At 33.1% G+C, this 20,465-nt stretch overlaps 3 protein-coding genes across 9 annotated transcripts in view; 2 read left to right on the top strand and 1 right to left on the bottom strand.

Annotated features, from left to right (window-relative positions):
• LOC126737126 (adenylosuccinate lyase) overlaps positions 1-20,465 on the bottom strand; it is a 28,619-nt gene that overhangs the window by 7,672 nt on the left and 482 nt on the right. The window lies entirely within an intron of this gene.
• Positions 1,193-7,788, top strand: LOC126737125 (uncharacterized). 2 transcript variants are annotated; one of them, XM_050441873.1, is made up of 13 exons: positions 1,193-1,456; positions 1,526-1,706; positions 1,764-1,934; positions 1,992-2,095; positions 2,165-2,200; positions 2,257-2,316; positions 4,095-4,376; positions 4,430-4,748; positions 4,797-5,014; positions 5,069-5,248; positions 5,303-5,433; positions 5,534-5,702; positions 7,403-7,788. In XM_050441873.1, exons 1-13 carry the CDS (start codon positions 1,420-1,422, stop codon positions 7,543-7,545), a joined length of 2,031 nt encoding a protein of 676 aa, XP_050297830.1. In that variant the 5' UTR covers positions 1,193-1,419; the 3' UTR covers positions 7,546-7,788. The 2 variants fall into 2 exon arrangements, with proteins under 2 accessions (XP_050297830.1, XP_050297829.1); XM_050441872.1 differs by having other exon boundaries at positions 1,516-1,706.
• LOC126737123 (uncharacterized) lies at positions 8,161-18,365 on the top strand. 6 transcript variants are annotated; one of them, XM_050441866.1, is made up of 19 exons: positions 8,161-8,326; positions 8,373-8,543; positions 8,621-8,781; positions 8,835-8,882; positions 8,947-9,009; positions 9,096-9,149; positions 9,206-9,247; positions 9,316-9,508; positions 9,559-9,659; positions 9,715-9,836; positions 12,273-12,618; positions 15,743-15,940; positions 16,000-16,157; positions 16,284-16,658; positions 16,743-16,909; positions 16,960-17,040; positions 17,112-17,294; positions 17,852-18,009; positions 18,071-18,365. In XM_050441866.1, the coding sequence occupies exons 1-19, from the start codon at positions 8,280-8,282 to the stop codon at positions 18,268-18,270; spliced, it is 2,868 nt and encodes a 955-aa protein (XP_050297823.1). In that variant the 5' UTR covers positions 8,161-8,279; the 3' UTR covers positions 18,271-18,365. The 6 variants fall into 6 exon arrangements, with proteins under 6 accessions (XP_050297823.1, XP_050297825.1, XP_050297824.1 ...); XM_050441868.1 differs by having other exon boundaries at positions 8,385-8,543; positions 18,071-18,285; XM_050441867.1 differs by having other exon boundaries at positions 8,184-8,326; positions 18,113-18,285.

Raw genomic sequence — 20,465 nt, 5'->3', positions numbered from 1 at the left:
CTTCCCTTAAATTTGAAACTTGCGCATAGACTAAATCTTTTATGTACCACTATAAATTAAAATCAAGGGAAATGTGATTGGGTGATCTTGGTGGCCAGGCAATAGGACCACCTCGACTTGACCTTGACGGTAACTGAATTTCCGACAGCAAAAGACATCAGAAATTAAAGGTTGATAAACTGTTCGCATTTAACCTTGCAGGAAGCACAATACGACCAATCCAAAATTTTCTGATAACGTCCAAACATTAACAGAAAATTCTTGGTAAAACTTACATGGACGTACAGTTTTTGGAATTTGGCCATAATAATAAGAGACACCTTATTATAATAGGATATTAGTGTAACAGATATATGAAAAATTTAGGCTATATTATAACAAAGGGGATCATATAGAGCAACAGATAGAGCTGAGATCTTCATAAAAATATGAAAAAACACTTTTTTGCAAAGAAATTTTTTTGCAAAAAAGTTCCTACGGTACTGCAAATTTAGATTTAATATCTCATTGTTTGCTTCTCTATCGAATTCGTACAGTACCGAATTTGGGCACAGGCAAACTCAAAATACCATCCTATTAGCCTAAAATGTTCTATTTTTCATTTGTACAATCGCAACTAAGTTATGGAGTTAAATTATTGTAAGTAACTCATATTGGATATCTGGAACCTATAAAAATTGATTTGAATAAGAAAGAAGGATTTCGAAAATTGTTCTTTATAAGAATATATTACACAGATCAGATCAAGCTAGATTCAGCTTTTAGAGATTCCAGGGTACTTGATTTACCCGAATTATGTTGCTTTAACTTATTATTAAAAATTGACAATAAGCAACCAAATCAATAGATTACTTAGACTTAAAGTTTTCTAAGAAGATAGTAGTTGATTGGTTCAAGGAAACACCTAAGACAAATGTTTTATAGCCTGTTGAAAGATAAATAAATTTTATTTAGCTAGAACCATTTAATGGAGTATACTTGGAAGGCAAACATGAAACATGATGTAAATATTTCCTTTGAACTTCGTTTCTAGGCAAAGACCATGAGCATTATTATCAATACCTTCATCATTACTTTCAAAACGCATCAAATCCAAACACCCAGCACAAAGTCAACTTCATAACCTACCAAGAACCCCATCAAATCACCTGAAGATCGATTTAGGTGAAAATCTTAGAACCTCAGTTAAACCATTAAATGCCAAATTCGAAACATGTCTGTCAACGTGATTAGACAATTGTTCTAAAAATGATGTAATATTATCCAGAAATAATAAACCAAATTAAAATTAACGTAATCTATACCAGAAAAAATGCCATATTCAGCTAACAGAAGTCGAAGCAGAGGTCTCCAGGATGACAAAGAAAGTAAAAAAGTAAAATCTCGGCAAGAAAATGTAAAAAAGGAGCGGGCCGTAAAATGGTTTCAGATGATTGGTCTAACCGTCGCGGAGTTTGTGAGTAACAGTATTAAACTAGAAGGGTTTTGACCTCAGACATGCGTAACTACTTTCAGATCCTTTCAGTAATATGTCTTGCGTTGGCTGCCGTGTATTTCCAAAAAGTCGAATATTACAGAAACCAACATCAAATTAAACATCCGCTTGATAGTGTTCGATACATTTTGCTACCTCCAGCTCCGATGGCTATAGCAGGAACGTTCGTAGCAATTACATGGGTGGATCTTGCTTCTTGGAATAGCGTCAGGTTAAAAAAAATATAATAATAAATATTTAACTTTATAAGCAACTAAGACAATTTTAGACCAGTAACCTACTTCGGATGGGTGATGGTCGCCGCAGCGGGATTTCTAATGTTCTGTCTATACTCTGGATGTATTTTACTCACCACCAACGACACAATTTGCATTATTGGAATTGTTTTTGGTTTCATCACAGCGTTACTGTTTTTAGGTGATTTAATATGCCTCCTAGTGTAAGTACAGTGGTATATAATTAATATTCAAGACATGTTGATTTGTTCATTTGATAGATCTTTGAAGCGTTTCCCTGCCCCATACTGGACTATGAAAAGAAGGCATGATAGGATGGACCAATGTGTTTGTACTACTGATTACAAAGCAAACCAGGCAATTAGTATGTTGTTGCTGATTCAAATTAATAAAAAACATACGATTATAAATAAACTAATAATTTTTTTTTTAGTTGATAGGCCGTTATGCAGATGCGGGGACCACTGGGGTAATTTATTTATTTTAAATCACAAATATTACTTTATTACAATTAGTTGCTTTTAGACGAGCCATGTACTTGTGATGATCCTGATTTGACTTGCGGTTGTGGTTCTGGGAAAGATGGTAAGTATTGTAAAAAAATATTATTTTGTCCCCTTTTATTGAGGGTTTTAATGTAGTATGAACTTTTTGTGTGACAACACCATATCAGTATTAAATAAGTTTTCTTTCTTATTGAATCTGTTTTTTCCTTTATTGGAAGACCAGTACCAAATATTAATTGGGAATGATCATTATTTGAACTTTCCTTATAATCAATGGAATTTATAGTAAAACTAAGGCAGTTTATGGACTATTATTTACTTAAGTTAGTTTATTCATCTCTCGTAAAAACTATATTAAATTAATGCATTGCTGTATGGGAAGCAGCAAATAAAACAATTGCAGAATTAATATTCTAACTAAATACTAGTATTCAACTTTTCCCCCTATTTCTATATCACCGTTTGGTTTTCCTAATAGTATTTGGATCATCTGTAAATAGTGTCTTTATACTTTAACTTGTTTAAGTGTACAAGAAAAACATCACTCTGTTCTCATACACCTCTAATTTAAAAACTGAGATAAAGATATATAAATGAGTATTCAACTTTTCCCCCTATTTTCTTAATAGTATTTGTATCATCTGTAAATAGTGTTTTTCTTCTTTAACCTGTTTAATTATAAAAGAAAAACATCACTGTGTTCCTATAATCCTCTAATTTAAAAACTAAGATAAGGATATACAAGATTTTGATTTGATTTTTTTTTGATATTAATAAAAGATACAAACTCTTCAAATTACACCTGAAAAGGTGTAGTGAAGAAAATAAAAATAAATAAAAATGCGAAAAATAAGATTTAGAAAGAAGGCTGCCATTTTGCTATGGGTAGCAGTAATTGCTTAAATATTCTAGGGCCAGAAAGTATTCAGTTGGAGCTTTCAAATGATATATGGGAAATTATATTCAAAATGTCGTCCCGCCGCCATTTTGAAGTTTGAAGGGACGAAAAAGTAGTATTAAGGTTGCTAATGATATGTGCCAAATTTAAATTTTTTATATAAACGTATTCAAAAGGTAAGAGGGGGAGGGGGACAATTAAGAGCCGCACTGTATGTATATCTCTAGTAATATTTATATTTGGAACGCATTTTTAAAAACAGGTGCATGTTTATACAATATCATTAAAAATATTCAATATTTAACTAAAAGTTGAAAGTTACTTCTAGACTAAAGGTTGGTGATATATGCATCTGATGTTTAAACGGTCAATTTTCTTGGATCAATGAATTTTGCAGAGTAGACGAACTAAATTCATTATAGATGGGGTGCAAAACCTCAGCACAAAAAGATAATGCCCACGTCATCTAGCTTAATAATTCAATGTAGAAAAAGCCACTTTCCTGATCTCTTCATCCTCAATATTCATGATAAACTAGGGTTAGTCTACAACACTGGAACACTATGACACTTAGATTTTTAAGAATATCAGGTTTAGCTTATTATATATTTTTGAGAGGTGTGTAAGAACATTCTTTAATATTATCAGAACTGATTGATTCAGCATGATCAGGTTTGCTAGTCCCAGACAGTTGTTTATTGTTTTCCTTGTTGCATTGGTTCTAATTTAAAAAAATTGGGATTTCTGCTTTCATTAGTTAAAGGGACTATTTAGATCTAGTATAATTCAATAAAGCGCTAATAAAAAAAGTTGATGATGGAGTCTAAAAATTGAATTGGTTACCGTGATCGGAGCCACAAAAGATCTCATGGTTAAAATATCTTCTATGTAGTTATCGCACTATTATCATGCCAATCGTATCTGTAATATAAACAACTTATCTATCACCTTTTTTACAGGCAAGAAACCACCATGCGACTCAGGCGAATGCACCGAATATGGCGATGGATTAAGGCCGCAATCACCAGACGATCCACCAAGAATATCCACCATGACTGGACGGGACCAAATCGAAGACAAACGTAAAAATATCCTTACACAATGCACCCTTGCGATGGAAGAGGACGTAGCAGATTTAACTTATTGCTCTCAAGTTTTTCCTGGACAGTACTGTGTCGATTCTCTTCCAGACGGTCGTCGAGCTACCTCCATTCTTCATCCAAGAATGAGCACTTTTTCAGGTGCACTTATTATAACACTGTATTTCAAACATTAAAGGCAATTTGAATTTCAGAAATCGCCCGACAAAGAAAGTCTGTTGCCCTGTCTCAGGCACCTCTATTAGCAGAGAAATCAGGCATTTCTATGCATATGGAAGCCGAAGGTATGGAATTACCAAATGCGATCACCAACGTACCACATCCGGGACATCATTATAGTGTAACTGCCGGTAATAGGCTTTTGAAAAGGTCACAATTAATTCCTCCTTCTCCGAAAGCTATTCCTCAAGAAGAAGTGCTTTCACCACCACTCGTGGAAATGGATACTCCTAAATCGAGACGTTTTACTATGACATCTCAATTTGGAGAGTATGCGAGTGATCCGTCTAATAGGTAAGAGAATATAGTACATTTACGAAATGTATATCAAATATTTCTTAGAGCATCAATAAGTCCTTCAAAGATGGCGGGGCCGTCAATAGCGCAGGCTGCTGAACATGGCATCTTGAATGAGGTATTAACAAATACAATAAGTACACCAACAGCAGCAAGAGTTAGTAAAATGGAGCCTGCTCACCCGAGAAAGCCTAAAGACTCTAGAAAATCTACGTATATGAAATATTCGCTTTGCGATAGCACTATCGACGATAAGGCCATCGGTAATATCATATAGAATAAGTCAGATATACCATCTAACAAACAATTCATTTCAGCATCAAAATATGCTATTAAGGAGAATAAACATGTGGAATCTAATAAGCCAATACTAAGAAAGTCTATTTTCCATGATGCCAGCGAAAAACCAATTCAACTAATCAGCAAATTATCATCTGATGATGAATACGGAGAGGGCGACTATGGTAAAAAAGGTGATTCTCCCGAAAACAAAAAAGGTAAATTCAACATTTTTAAATGAACTAACTGCTAAAATTTTAATGTTCCCTCAGGTCATTCAAAAGATTTAAAACTAAAACAAAAATACTCAACCGACGCACTACTAGAATCAATCAAAAAAGCAGACTCTGAGATAAGATACCAGAACGACATGGAAACACACCTGCAAATAACTCCGACATCGGTCAGTGAAACTATGATCACTCGAACTTGTAAATCCATCTAAAATTTGAATATACACACGTCTGACAAAAAAATTTAAAAATGGTTTTTATTTTGTATAGTTGCCTGGACGTGTTGAATGGCTGGATGAGAGAGGAAGGACGTATGGATACAAATCTGGAAGCCCCAGAAAACATTCGAGTGTGTCTGCCAAAGCACGGACGCCACGGAAAGATTCTTCTACTCAAGTACGATCTAAGAGCAGTGTTGATAGTTTAGGTGCAGTAAAACGTAAGTACAGGATGAAATTGAAAATGAAATCGTCCTATATATCTTACAATAAATAAGGTATATTAGCTTAATGTCAAGAAGTCTTTTAGACGACTTTTTTCATTACAAATTTCTAATATTTCGCAGATTATTGACTTCAAATCATGATAGAACTAATCCGTGTGCAAAAGAAGAGATAAATAATAGGCTCTCTTATCCTGATTACGATTGTCACTCCTGCAAAATCTCTTTGGTTTCTTACTTAAAAGAATGTAAATGTCCTTCGGAATATTCAGCCTTATGAAAGAAAATCCAACATCTTCCATGTAATTTGTTTCTTCAAGTTTATTGAATTCTTAATTCTGAAATTATCGCTTAAAACAAACCAAGCGTTTTGTTTACATTGTTTAATTCAGAGAAATCTGATACTTCCACGGCTCCAAGGGAGGATTAAGAGAATAGATTCTCTAATTTGGGTTTTATTGTTGTTCTGTTATTCTGTCCTACTATAACTGGATAAAGAGTTTTTTCTGGCTAAGCATATTTTCTTTTTATGCTTTTTAAGTAAATTACAAATTTGTCTTTCAATTTTTTCTGAAGGATCTTTAGATAATTTAGAATAATTACCATCATTAATTAATAAATTTAATTTATTTTCATAAGTGTTAATATTTAAAAGAACAGTAGCATTCATTACCTTTATCGGCTGGAAGTATTTTAATAGTGTTATCGGATTTAAGTGTCCTTGAAGATTTTAATTCTTAAGAGTTAAATTTTGTTTAATTTTAAATGGTTTTTTAATTTATATCTTTGTCTTAATTCTAAATTCATCTTGTTGATCCATTGGTAAGTCTTTCGTTGCGTTTTTTATAGTTGAAATGATATTTAATTTAGGCAGAACTTTTGGATAAAATCATTATTATTTGTGTTTAAAAGTTCTTGATTTATATCGTTTTAATTAACTAAATTAAATAAGTAATTTTTTAATTTTTGTATTTCATTATTTAAATTAATTTTATTATATCTATGAATTCTTTCTCTCAAATCAAAGATATGGGCCTAATTGTTTAGATATTTTTAGACATTTAGAAAAAACGTATATTAAACTAAAATTTTTATATAAATGCAAAATGAATAATTTAGGACCAACATGCTTAAGATTACACATATCATACAAAAATAATAAAACAAATAAAATCTTAGAAAGAGCAAAATTGGCGAAAAACAAAGAAAAACAAAAAGTCACGGTTTCACAACATGTAACAAAACGGGCTACACGTATTTCGCTCTAGTTAGAGCATCATCAGGCCTTTAGAAGCCATCCACACACTTCACAGTACATAAATAAACAACGTTGTTTACCAGATGAATTTAAAATTAGGACAAAGATAGAAATTGAAAAACCAATTAAAATGAAACAAAATTTAAACTCCTTAGAATTAAAAGCTTTAAAAACACTTAAATCCGATAACACTATTAAAATACTTCCAGCCGATAAAGGTAATGTTACTGTCCTTTTAAATATTAACACTTATGAAAATAAATTAAATTTATTAATTAATGATGGTAATTATTCTAAATTATCTAATGATCCTACAGAAAAAATTTAAAGACAAATTTATAATTTACTTAAAAAGCATAAAAACCAATTTATTACCTGATATTGATAGCTTTAAATTAACTCCACATAAGCATTTCTTATTGGATAAAAACCTTTTTAGATGTAAGAAATGTGTCAACTACTGTGAAAGCAGTAAGAACTCTAAGCAGAGTTATGGAGGCTGAAAACGAAGCAAAAAGCGCAGAAAAAGGGGAAGAGTATTCCAGTTCAAGTACAATTACTATAAAAAAGCCTCATAAATGAACAAATAGGAAAAAGTTTACAATACACTCAATAAATTTGGCATCCATTTGCTAAAATAGGAACTGATGACCAAAAAATCTTTTTTGTATCGTTTCATATTAGATGTAAAGCTTTAGTTTTACTTTTATACACTTTTTTTTTTGTTTAATGATTTTACACATCACAGTTCAAAGTTTAACATTTTTATATTGTTTATTTGCGATCCTAAGTTTTAAGAAAGTTTAATTAAATTCCTAATTATGGCGAGGTGTTTTATTTTTAATATATTAAGGGTCAATTTTCATGCAAGAAGATAAAACTTAAAATTAAAAAGAAATTCTATCAAAATTTTGACAAAAAATAATCAGGAAGACGCAAACTACAAACAAAGTTTTATTAAGGAATACGATGAGAAGAAATTATTGGACTGAATCGAAGACAAAAGCTTGCGGATAGTAACTTAGGCAGATATGATGCGCAGCATTACTTGATAACCAATTTTTAAACGACAAAAATAATGCTAAAAATTGCAACATTTAATAATAGCAGCGGATAGAATACTTAATAGTGAAACATTCCAAAATGGTTCTTCTGAACTTAGTCACGACTACTACAAAGTCACCACCAAACAAGGTAAAAAAAAAAATCAAATGTCAAAAATGACAGTTTTACAAATTTCTTAAACATTTCGACAACTTTGAGATCAAAATTCAAGTTTTCTAAATTGTTTGTATAAATTGCGAAATAACTTGAAAATGCTTCGTTGGAAGCAGTACCCGACAGCGCAACATAGCGAGCACTGGTAAGCAATTATTCTTCTTCAATTATATTATAATTATTCAAAAAAGTGAATGTCCTAGATGCGTTCACATACCTCAGAAACCATACGAGGAACACTATTGCCAACCACAACCCGTACAATATGATTGCCAACCACTAGGAATATGCAATATGCCGGAATATGCAGTACAATGCCCCCAACTAGGAATATGTTACTGTAAACCAGAACCAATGTTTGAGTAAGTAGGTATTTTAAATTACGTTTTTACACATTTGATCTAACCCAAGAACTGAATTAGAAAACTATGACTTTTAGACCGTATCGCCCATCAGTCTACCATCAGTACAGTCAACAACCTTGTAACACCTGCGGCAGAGTTCACTTTCAACAAAACACCAATGTATCTGGAATACTTCCATTGGAATACGAATACAATATGTCGAGCTGCTATTCAATGGCGAATTCCACCCATTCAGGTATGTTATAATACACCTAAACTATAGAATATTAAATTATTTATTATGCTTAGGGTGTGGAGGACCCAGCACGGTTTGCCAGGTTCAAAGAAGAATGACTAGTAAGAATGCTATTTTTATAAAAAAATTGTATATATGCTAATAAAACGCATACATTTTTATTAGCTGCATCCATGATGCCCAGGAGATCAACAGTTGTCGGCAGAAGAAATGGTTTGGAAGATGATGGTATGGTTAAGGACTATTAAAACAATTTTTACTCAGAAGGGAGACCTCGAGATTTTAACAATATATAAAACTAATATATTTTTTAGATAATTTTCCTAAGAATATTGCACTTCAAACTTGTAAGGATACAGGAGTAGGAGGTATTGAATGATCTAACAAGTCAAGGATAGAAACTAAAAAATTTGCCTAATTTCAGATTGCCCCGCCTGTCTTGGTACAACAACAAACTGTCATGACAGTAAGTAACTTTAAATGCTTGCTTAAAATTACTTAAAATTTTAATTATTTGCTTCATCTCTTAATTAGAAGAATGCCAATTATGTTGCGAAGTCAAAGTTTGCGGACCAAGCTTTAAAAACTGTCCATTCCAAGAAGGTATGGGAATCCAAACCGATCCAATATGCCAGTTCCTTGAGAGACCTTGTAGATGTGTAGACCCTTGCGGTTACGGAGTTTGCACTATCGATGAAAATTGCGAGGATATTGGGCTTACATGCAGGTAAATCAAGTTATATTTAGTTTTACAATTATAATTTCAATTCGTTTCAGATGCATAGACAAAGACTGTAACACCAGTAAACATTGCATCGTTATTGATGATATAGGCCCGTGTGTTTTTACGGAAGAGGAGTGCCGATGCACCACCAAAAGTAACTGTTGCCACTTTTGGCTTATTGATGTTTTACTAATCTCGCATTATCTTAGATTGTGATGTTACACAAAAATGTACGCTTATGGAAGAAGATGAATTTAGGGACGTCCAACAGTATACTACCTGTTCAAGCCCTTGCCTAAATACTCAGAAGGCCAGATGTGGTCAATCCTATGTAAGTAACAAGTTGAATTAGGTTAGACTGCAGCGTTATACATATACGAACATTTAATATATGTATTATTAAGTAAATGCGCGACCTATTACATCGAAATGTTACAGCGTTACTCGTACGCCACCATTCGCCCCCGGACTATAAGCAATCGAATGACCTCGGTTCGTCGCGCTGTTTGTCGTGCTCGTACGCGTACTTCGGAGAAAATCGTCTGGCTCTCCGAAGTTTCTGAGGAATTCGAGATGATTCGATGGTGGCTGGTATAATATAAAGGAGGATGAATCGAGCAACGTACCGCAAAATTTACTCGCACCGCGCTCAGTATTTTATGTTCGCTTGTCTTGTTGTTGTTCGTAGTGGTTGTAAAATCTTGTATTTCGTGCATCAAGAGATACTATTTGTCATAAAATTGACCAAATCAAATTAGTGTTAAATAAAAATGGAGCGCTGGCTTAAAGGTCTTGCAAAAAAAGTGGTTCGCTTGGGTGATGCGTCAAATTCAAATCAAGGTGATATGACGGAGTCAAGTTCTAGTTTTATGGTTTCAAGTTTAAGTAGTAAAACATCTAATGACACTGAAGGTAAAAAAACGAAAGTATTACGAATCATACATTAATCACTCTTTGCGTTGTTATGTTGTGCAGCAAACTCCTTCCTAATAGTTCGATGGTGCCTGCTAAGATGCGCTGACATTTAGAAACTGTACATCCCGACTTCAAAAACAAAAATAAAGAATTTTTTCTACGTAAAAAGGAACAATTATTAAGAAGCCAAAAAATTATGACGTATGCGACTCAGACTGTGAATGAAAAGGCCACGGAGGCATCGTATTTGGTTAGTTACCGCATTGCCCAAGCAGGAGAAGCGCACACTATCGCTGAAAAGCTAATAAAACCATGTGTGGTAGACATAACAAAATGTATGCTCGACGCGCCAAATTGTAGTTTTAGTCACTGCATCCTGCATAGAGAATCACTCGCGGTTAAGAAAATGCCACCAAATCTAAAATTGGTTCTTGATGAGTCAGTAAAAATAATTAATTTTGTCAAGTCACGTCCACTACAATCCCGATTGTTCTCAATATTATATGAAGATTATGGAAGCGATCATAAAACACTATTGCTCCATACTGAGCTGGTTGTCTCGGGGTAAAACTTTGACAAGGCTTTTTGAAGTAAGAACAGAATTAGAAGCTTTTCTTACAGATGTTCCTTTTAATTTAAAAGAACGTTTGTCCGATAAAAGCTGGTTATTTAGACTAGCGTTTTTAGCAGACATGTTTGGAAAACTTAACGAATTAAACAAGTTACTATAAGGAAAACAGACAACACTTTTCAATGCTAACAACAAAATAACTGCCTTTAAAAGAAAATTAGATTTTTGGATTACTTGTTTTGGTGAGGGAGAAACCGAAAGCTTTTCATTGCTTTGAGTTCCTTAGTCACCATAGTCTTAGTGATACAGAAATATTTCAAAATGAAATATTTGTTGAATTGGTGCAATATCTCAATGATCTGCAAGTCACTTACTTTCCTGAAGAACAGAATACAAAACTGAAAATAAACTCATGGATTCGAAACCCTTTTTCATCTAAATTGAAAATTTGTCAAATCAGATCTATGAATCATTTCTAGAAATGACATCGGATACAAGCATGGAATCATTGTTCAAAACAATTTCACTAAATGATTTTTGGTGCAGGGTTCGTGATGAATATTTACAACTTGCCACAGAAGCTCTGAATGTTCTTCTGCCGTTCCCAACAACGTATTTGTGTGAAACGGGATTTTCAGCATACACAGCTACAAAAACAAAATACCGCAATGGATTGGATGCCGAACCAGACATGAGAATTCAACTTTCTTCTATCAAGACGTTACCTAGTTGATGAGGAATAAAAAACAATTACTTTACATGCCTCGCATTAAATGAACTTTGTGTTATCATTTGCTTACTATCTCACTACTAAGAGTTTAGGGTTCCGTTAAAAATTTAGTTTTTTAAAAGGGTTCCGTCACGCAAAAAGTTTAAGTAACACTGGGTTAGAGCTATTTCAGTTTAGTATAGCATGTATACGTGTGATCTGAATTGGTTATACACAATTAAAGGCAATTGGCCCGATGGTATCTTAACTTTTAGAAATCTAAACCAGACAAGATTAAAAATTGTGGAGTTTATCTTATCAGGTGTAATAGGACAGTCTAAGAATATCATAGAATACCTTTACAACACCACATGCACTAGAGACTGACCTGGATCGTTTAACTGTCTAACTTTAATGACTTTTAATCACAAGGGCATTTCATTTGTGTTACGTATTCTTGTTTTATGATGTAAATATATGAAAGCCCCGTAAATAGATCCAATTACCTTACTGCGTAGCGATTCTTCAAGAAATCATATCAGACGTAATTACCACTTGCTTCTCGATTTTAGGCTAGTACAGGGCAGCCACCATATCCATGTGAAGCAAAACCAGAATTTTACCATGAACAAAGCAGCTCTTATCCAGCAATATCTCAAGAGCTCCATCCAATGAATACTAGTGCTCCAGTACAAGAGTTAAATCAACCACAATTAACCTATTATTATCCACCCATATATGCAGAATCCCAAGGAACGAATACCTCTCCTCCAATACAGAAGTATAGTCAAACGCAACAAAACTACTATCATCCACCCACAAGTCAGGAATCCCAGCCAATGAATAACAACTATACAGCAGTACGGGAACATAGTTACGTAAACAATGCTTTATGTCAGACGTCGCCAGGACCTCCAGGTAAATCTGGCAAATCTACACAATGCAATTTTTTTATTAAAGTTGTCATGTGAACATAAAAATCTAAATGAACCGCACGACTGTGAGCATCTCGAATTTTAATATTATTCGTATCCAAGATGAAACAAAATAGCTATTAATTGAAGTAGGAAATCTTTGATTTTATGAGACATAGGTATATCACCCAAAAATTTTTTGGTTCGAGTAGTTTTAGGCTAGGTCTTCTTTAGATATATGCGGGTATTGTTCGCTCAGAAGAATAAATACGATTAAAAGAGAATATAGTAGTTTGATATTTAAGTCACATATTAAAAAAAAAATGGGGTTGCCGAAGAGTGTAACGTTTTTCTCTCAGTCTCCTATAAAATAGTAATTCATTTTCAACAATGAGCAAATATTTGGCTGCTTTTAAATCTTTTCATCTATAACATTTCCAAAATACTTATCGTTGTAATTCGGCATAAAGTTCTGTTTTTCCGAATTGTCAGCAGACGTTGACTGCATGCTAAAACAAATAAATAAAGCTTAAAACGTGTTCGAACTAATTCACTTCTTGGTATTCAGATGGAAATCACTAAAGGTGAGTCAATAAGTACGAAGATGTCCCTTGTCCATTTAAATCAATAGTAACTATACACTTTTTTGGCTGTTTTGTTTGAAGTTGTCTTAAATTGTTCTACAATTGTATTTGTTGTCGTTCACTTTTCCATGAGATTCCATGAGAAAAACAGCAGTAGCTTCATGCCTAAGTGTTTGAAGAGAACTTCTCTTATTTACTAAACGAAGTGTTCGACGCAATTGTTAATTGATGAATCTTTTGTCACAGGATGAATGTGAAACACCCAGATGAGGTGGGTAAAAGACCCTGATGATGCTCGTCATGTAGACTTCGTTTGTGTATATTTTCGTGAATGAGTGGGAGTAATTTTAGAAGTGTGACTTTCTGTAGGTCTTTGAAGATGATGATGTTCCTGACAAACCAAAGCAAATTAAAGCCAGTTTACTTAATGATTTACTGAGCAGATATTAAAAATGATTAGATGATAGAAATAATTTTAAGACGTGCTTACGTTTTATCAGTTTATACTATTTACATAATTAAAAATATCTTTTTCTAAAGAAAAAAAAATTAAATTTTATAAATATCTGTTGCACAACTCAATCTTCAAGTTCTTAGAAAGTGGTAGTGTTATAGTTCAGTAATTTATTTAAGGTAAGTCACTTTAAAGTAAATCAAATTTAATATGCCTATATCACTTATGCTTTCTAAGAATTTGAAAAACACGAGCAAACCCGGTAGTAAAGTCATTTCCATTCGAACATAATATCATGCTATTCTAACAATATCTTTCAAATTCTTAGATACAAGTCAAATACACTTCAGCTAAATGAATAATTTTAACTCTTTTAGAATTTAGGCGCTGCAAGTTGGATTTAGCAACAGTGGAAAAGCTCCATGATCTGACACTTTGTCCTTGTGATCTTAAGAAGAAAGGCTTATCTCTCAATCGGTAGGAGAATAAAATACGAAAAAAAGAATATATAGCTTTTACTTTACTTTCATTTATTGGCGTTATAGAAGAAAGAAGCGGACAAGATCTCCAGGCGAGTGTTCAGGAAATGAAACGGATCACTTCTCAATTATCTTAGAAGATGAGGAAAAAGACGTTGAGATACAATGCAATCTGGAAGTCTCAAGCACATGTTATACTCGTCCTATATTAGAAGTTAAGTCCTATACTAAAGTTCAATCTGGAGTTTGGTAAGAATTATTATTGGACCATATTAAAAACTAATCTACTCAACTTTTCAGCCTCAAGCCAATAAGGGACTGTAGAAGTAATACCAACTTAAAATTGCCCTGTCAAAGTCGAAATAAACCTGCGGTTCAAAGAAATAAAGACCCTTCGACTGTAAATAGACGGCCATTAATAAATTGGAAATCTGACAAGCAGAAGGTCTGCATTCAAGCGAAGCAACTAAGATCGTCCCATTGCCCAAACCCTGCCAAGTGCCAAATCTGCAAACCAGAAAACGTTCTGAAAATGCAAAGGAAATAATCTTTATGTCGAGTGTTTTTTTGGAATATGCCAGAAGTGCTCAATCAAATCACTAATAAAATCGCTCATAGTGCTTTGTTAAATTTTGCAACAAGTAATACGTTTTAGGTACTGCATTCAACCGTCATAATAAATATAGATTGCCTTTAAATCAGGATTATTAAAGTTCTTTTAAGAAAATAGCACGTGTTTTCATGAGTTTTTCTAAGTAACGAAGTAAGTTCTACCTGACTTGCTCTATGGTTGGAATTTTTGGTGTGACACTCAGGAGTTTTAATCTTCACCTGAAGATGCTAACTTCGTTAGCGAAACACTTGTCCAGAGAAAAATAAAGTTTTGGTTAGTGGTAAAACTGTCTCGTAATTCTACCTGAGTTGACAGGAAGAAAAACTAAAAGGACTAAAGCAAACTAGGTCGAAATAATTTAAAAATTCGAGCAGAACGACTATACTAAAAAAGGGAAAAGAAAATTGACAATGGCCAGAGAAAAGTTAAAACGATAAAGGACTCTAAGATGCATTGCCACCCAATATTAGAAGAGAAAATTAAATAATTAAAAAAACTTTAGGTAATGCAATCAAGATAATTTTAAAAAAAAGATCCAAGAATGCAAATAGAGAAATTCAAAAACAGGAGCATAGTTAGACTGTAGTACTTTAGATCTACTATAACATATGATCGTGTTTGACTATTAACATCGATCATAATTGTCTAACAATTGCATCATTTAAATTAATTTTTACCTTAGCTCTAAGAACCGTCTACTGGAAACGCGTTGTTTCAGAAGAGATTAGTGAGAAACTTAATTCACTGATTTTAGAAAATTCCGAAAGCTGTATATAATGATCAAAAAAATTATACAAAAATTTAAATTTTCGTTTTAGCTAACATATATAATCATACGTGACAGTATTTACTATTTTAATCTGGTCTATGGGTCGCAAATTAGGTCAATTTATGTCGTATTAGTCGGAGAAAATATTTATTTCTAATTATAACTACCAATCATTATTTAAAGCTGGAGCTACTTTAAATTTACCTCCACTCTTATATATTGATTCTAGGTGATTCTCCCATGTCAGTGTCGAGCACAACTTTGAATACCTGTAACGATACTGATCCAGAAGATGTTCTTAGTTTCACAAAACTACAAAAGAATATGGATACAAATTTTAATGCATCATCAAGCAAAATTACAAACATCTCAGTTGGACAACCGACAGTCGGAACTATAAGCTTAGGTCGACCTGGCGTGGTACAAGGTAATTTAATGAAATAAAAACTAAACTAATAAAAATTCCATTAATTTTATTTATTTAAGGTAACTTAAAGTGTAGCGCAGAAAAATCTAGCAGTATTAAGGACTGCAATTGCTTAAATGAGAACTACGGTGGCGTAGCTGACCTAGTAGAAATTCATATTCCTTTAACATCTAATATGGAATCAAACAACAACCCAAAAAATCCGATAGATTTTACGGTGAGTCCTACGGAGGTTATACCGAACAAGTTATGTGATGTATACACAAAACAAGAAATTCTAGTCTGCACAATACCGCGAACTAATTTAAATTCTGAAATATGTGCATCACCTATTTTGTTTCAGCCTAAAATGAACCCTGGACTATCTCATGTACCTCCAAATACAAACCAACAAACAAATCTGGAACCAGAAAAATGTTACAATGCAGCAAGTGCAGGAACGCGTCCTATAAATCAAGGAACGAATTTTGGAACATATTCAGCATGTTCTGGTACGAATCAAATAACGAATCCCGGAATATGCGTGTGTCCCCAAAGTGAACAAGTTCCATTAGACCGGGGATTTAATATTCAAGCCTCAATGTTCAGGCCACAAATGGTTTTGCCACATCAAAGACCACAAAGTGAGGCTGTGGAACAGAATATGTATCCTTCACCGATTTCAGAACAACCGACTTACCAGGCGAATAATAGAAGATCGCGTTTAGCAAACAGGAAAGTAAGCTGAACACTGAATTTTTCTGTTTTTTATTCCTTAACGAAAGATAGCCACAGTGTGAATAACTTTTTATTGAAATTTTAGGTAAGCATTGTATCTCCTTGTAACTCGAACAGTGCAGATTCTAAAGCTTATATAAATGGAAGACAAAGTATGGTAAATCGAGAAGCAAAAAGCAGTATGGTTCCTTCATCTTGCAGGCCTAATATTTTACGACCGGCAATGCTAAATAAGAAAATTTACTGCATCGAGTAAGTCGTTTTTTTTTAATTATAAGAGGTGCTAATTTGCTGTATCTTAGTGGCACCGATGAATATGATCGTATACAAGAGCAAGACCAAACTTGTGATACGGACACCTGTTCTTTTGCTAGGGAGCCTTTGTGAGTTACAATAACATTGATTTTTCGTAGAAGTATTTATATTTAAAAACTAATTGTTGTTAATTTAACAGTATGCCACAACCAATTCCAAAATATCCGTCAACTGATCAGCCGCAAGATCGAATAGTAAACACCGATCCCCAAAGTATATCTACTACTGATCCAAACTATGAGGTAATAATAAAAGAAATTCCTATGCCTAATGGACAAACAAGAAGCAAAATTAGTATAAGAGCTGTTTCACATTCAAACTTGTAAGTAAACCAAATATGTATATAGAAATAATACAGATTCTAATTATGTAATAAAAATGTAGCATGTAAATTACTAGTTTTCTATGTACCATAGGGCTTTTATTAGAATTAAAAAGTTTTGATTGAATTGGAGATAATTTGAGATCATCTTCCTGGAGTTTTTTTGCTGCACAGTGTCCGTTGCAAATAGCAACCAAGATAAACAAAAACCCGTTTTATTATTTTGAGCATAGTTTAGCTTAGCTTAGTAGTTAAACTTAGTAGTACTTAGTAGTAGAAACTTAAGTTTGTGGATGTAAGAGAAGTTTATTACATTGGTAATAATATGGTGTTCTTATGACTTCAATTTTTATGTGGCTCCAGAGTCGTCCTCTAACAATTGATTGATAATATAGTCTTAGAAGAAAACCAATTAGAATGGAAACAGAAGAATTCAGAAAATAATTGTTCTTTTGTATTTCTTTTTGAACTGTACTATATTTTTCTGTCACCCTAATGCAAATCATATGTGCTACTTCAAATGCTTAAAATACACTTATGTTTCCACTATTTTGTAGATCTCCATCCACAAGAGTACAGCAAAAAAACAATGCCGAGTGCAGTTTGCAACATAAGGCTATGCAGTCTCTTCCCATGAAACGACGACAGCAATCGACCCAGAGTTTATCACAGGAAGTGAGGCCTGGGGTGACTAGGAGAAATTTCCCAATAATGGGTGAGATTTTTTTTGTTTTTTTTTTGAAGTCTAAAAATTACAACTGTGATATTTCTTATAGGAGTATCTACACATACCCCAAAGCCTATATATCCTATTTTAGCAAAGAGCAAGTCGAATGTTCACTTTGACATTGATGTTTTTGATGAGGAAAATAACGATAAGACGATAGTGTTAAGAAGAAGTGTTCAAAGTCAGTCCAAAACCAATACAGTGAGGCAGTCTCCTTCTAATAAGAGCACTAAAAGCCGAAAACGCTAAACAAGAGGGATGTATGTAGTACATGATGTATGTAATTTGTAATATAGCTTTGTTATTTATTATTTTTTAATATAAATATTTTAAGATTTGAATAAGTTGGGTTAGAAATATTGGTAGAATTGATTTTTTTTGGCTAGAAAAATCAAATAGGAAAAAAGCCAATTAGCAGAATTATATTTTTTCCCAGATACCTTCAAAACTTACTATAATTTTGGTTTTTAAGAATTTGTTGGTGGCACCAAAATTACTTTTCTAGCAAGGACATAATAAGTAAAATATATGAATAGTGGTAAACGTCGGAACTAGTAGACCTTAAAAAAGTCTATTAGAGCCGGGAAGAGCAAGTTAATCCTTAGTTTAATTTAAAATATAAAGATTAGTTCTAAAGCAAACTTCTCTCCATAAATTAAATATTTAAAAATAAAAAATAAAAGAATGAGTAGTCTGACATAGTGACATGCATATTTATCCATTAATTTTTTAAATGCATGTTTCATATTCTTGTATACCCTGGATGACTTATCCAGGGTAGAAGAAGGCAGCTATTTTGCAGTCTCTAAATTAGGTTGAATCTACCTTTTTTAAGCAAGATCTATGTATCACATCACAGTAGTTTACTTGAGATTAAACATAAGCCTCACAGAACTATTTGTTATAGAAGTTGATGATACTGATAGCGTTTTTTACATTTATACCCTCTGTACAAGCATACATTGACATGCTCAGACTCAGTTAATTTAAATTAAAGTCTATAACTAAGCTTAAATTTTTTAAGGTTTTGTAAAGTGAGATGGATGTAGAATTTAATATAATTTTGTCTTTATACCCATTTTCAAATTGTAACCATTGTTTTTTTCACTGAAGCACCATCATGCTAGACTTGAGTTTAAATTAGTGCAATGTTTAATTGATAATGTTTATTTAACATTTATACAAATTGATTGCCGTAGCAGCTTGATGTCCAAAGGGAGCGAAATGTACATTTGAGTCATCCACATAATAGAGTTTGTCTAGCTAAGGAAAGGTACACCATCTGTTTCAAAGCTGCGCCAAGTTTTGTCCCCTAATAACGCGCGATTAGCGACAGTAGCGCGCCTTTTTTTAATTTAATTTAATTTAATTTAAAGGCACAGAACACAAATATAAGAATTAACGCAACGGCACTGTTTATATGCAAATCGGGGCGATTGATACCCTTGCTTTGGCAGCGGCGTAAACAAATTTACTGCGCAACCGAGCCGAACAACACGTGCTATACCTTTCCTTAGCTAGACAAAGTCTAGCAGTAGTTGCAAGACAAAAGGCCAAAACAAAGTCAGATGCAGGATAACAATTTAAAAACTTAAAATGGCAATATACTAGGAACGCAAACTAAATTAAAAAAAACACTATAAACCGAAGAGAACAAAAACAAGCATATATTCTCACACTTATCTGCAATCCCTTGAACAGGGTGAGATACTAAAATCTTAAATAGAAAAGGGAGGTTGAGTGATACATTATCCTAAATCTTTTGAAAAATGCTTTCCAATAAAAACATAGAAAGCCATATTTCAGAAAATTCTTGTGTTTATCAAGAAAAACAAAAAATAAAAATGCATTTTTGATATTTTATGATAATTTCCATTACTTTGAAAACAATAATAAAGCCTACCTTCATATTCTTGATAAACAAATGTTTCTCTGGATATAGCACTGCATTCCTGAATTATTCTATGGTGGATTTGTTCTAGTGACCCTGGTTGTATTTTAAAAACCACAGATTTTAGGTGACCTTCCTTGTTCTAAAAGAAATCAAGAGTTGTTAGGTCTGGGGATCTAGGTGGCCATTTAAAAGGAACTTTTCTTCCAATCCCCTGGTTAAGATAATGATGACCTAATGGGAAGTATACATAATGAGGCATAATAAGTGCTCCATTCTGTTGGAATTGTAGGAAGCTTTCTTCTAAAGATAAATTTCAGTTTTTCATTTCTAATATATGGCCATTTTAAGTTTTTAAATTGGCACCCTGTATGGCTTAGTGGGTTTCAAATCAACCAAAAGAAGAGAGATGAAAAATAAATTACATCATGGTGTATAATTATGCAATAAATTACATGGAAAAATTTCTCTTGCCCTTTTTAACCTTACGTCTTATCTCTTTTCAATATATATGTAATATATGAAGATTTATGACGTATAGCCGGAAACACAA

Source organism: Anthonomus grandis, chromosome 6 (assembly GCF_022605725.1).
Source record: "Anthonomus grandis grandis chromosome 6, icAntGran1.3, whole genome shotgun sequence".
NCBI lineage: Eukaryota > Metazoa > Arthropoda > Insecta > Coleoptera > Curculionidae > Anthonomus > Anthonomus grandis.
This window is presented reverse-complemented; position numbering and strand designations above follow the sequence as displayed.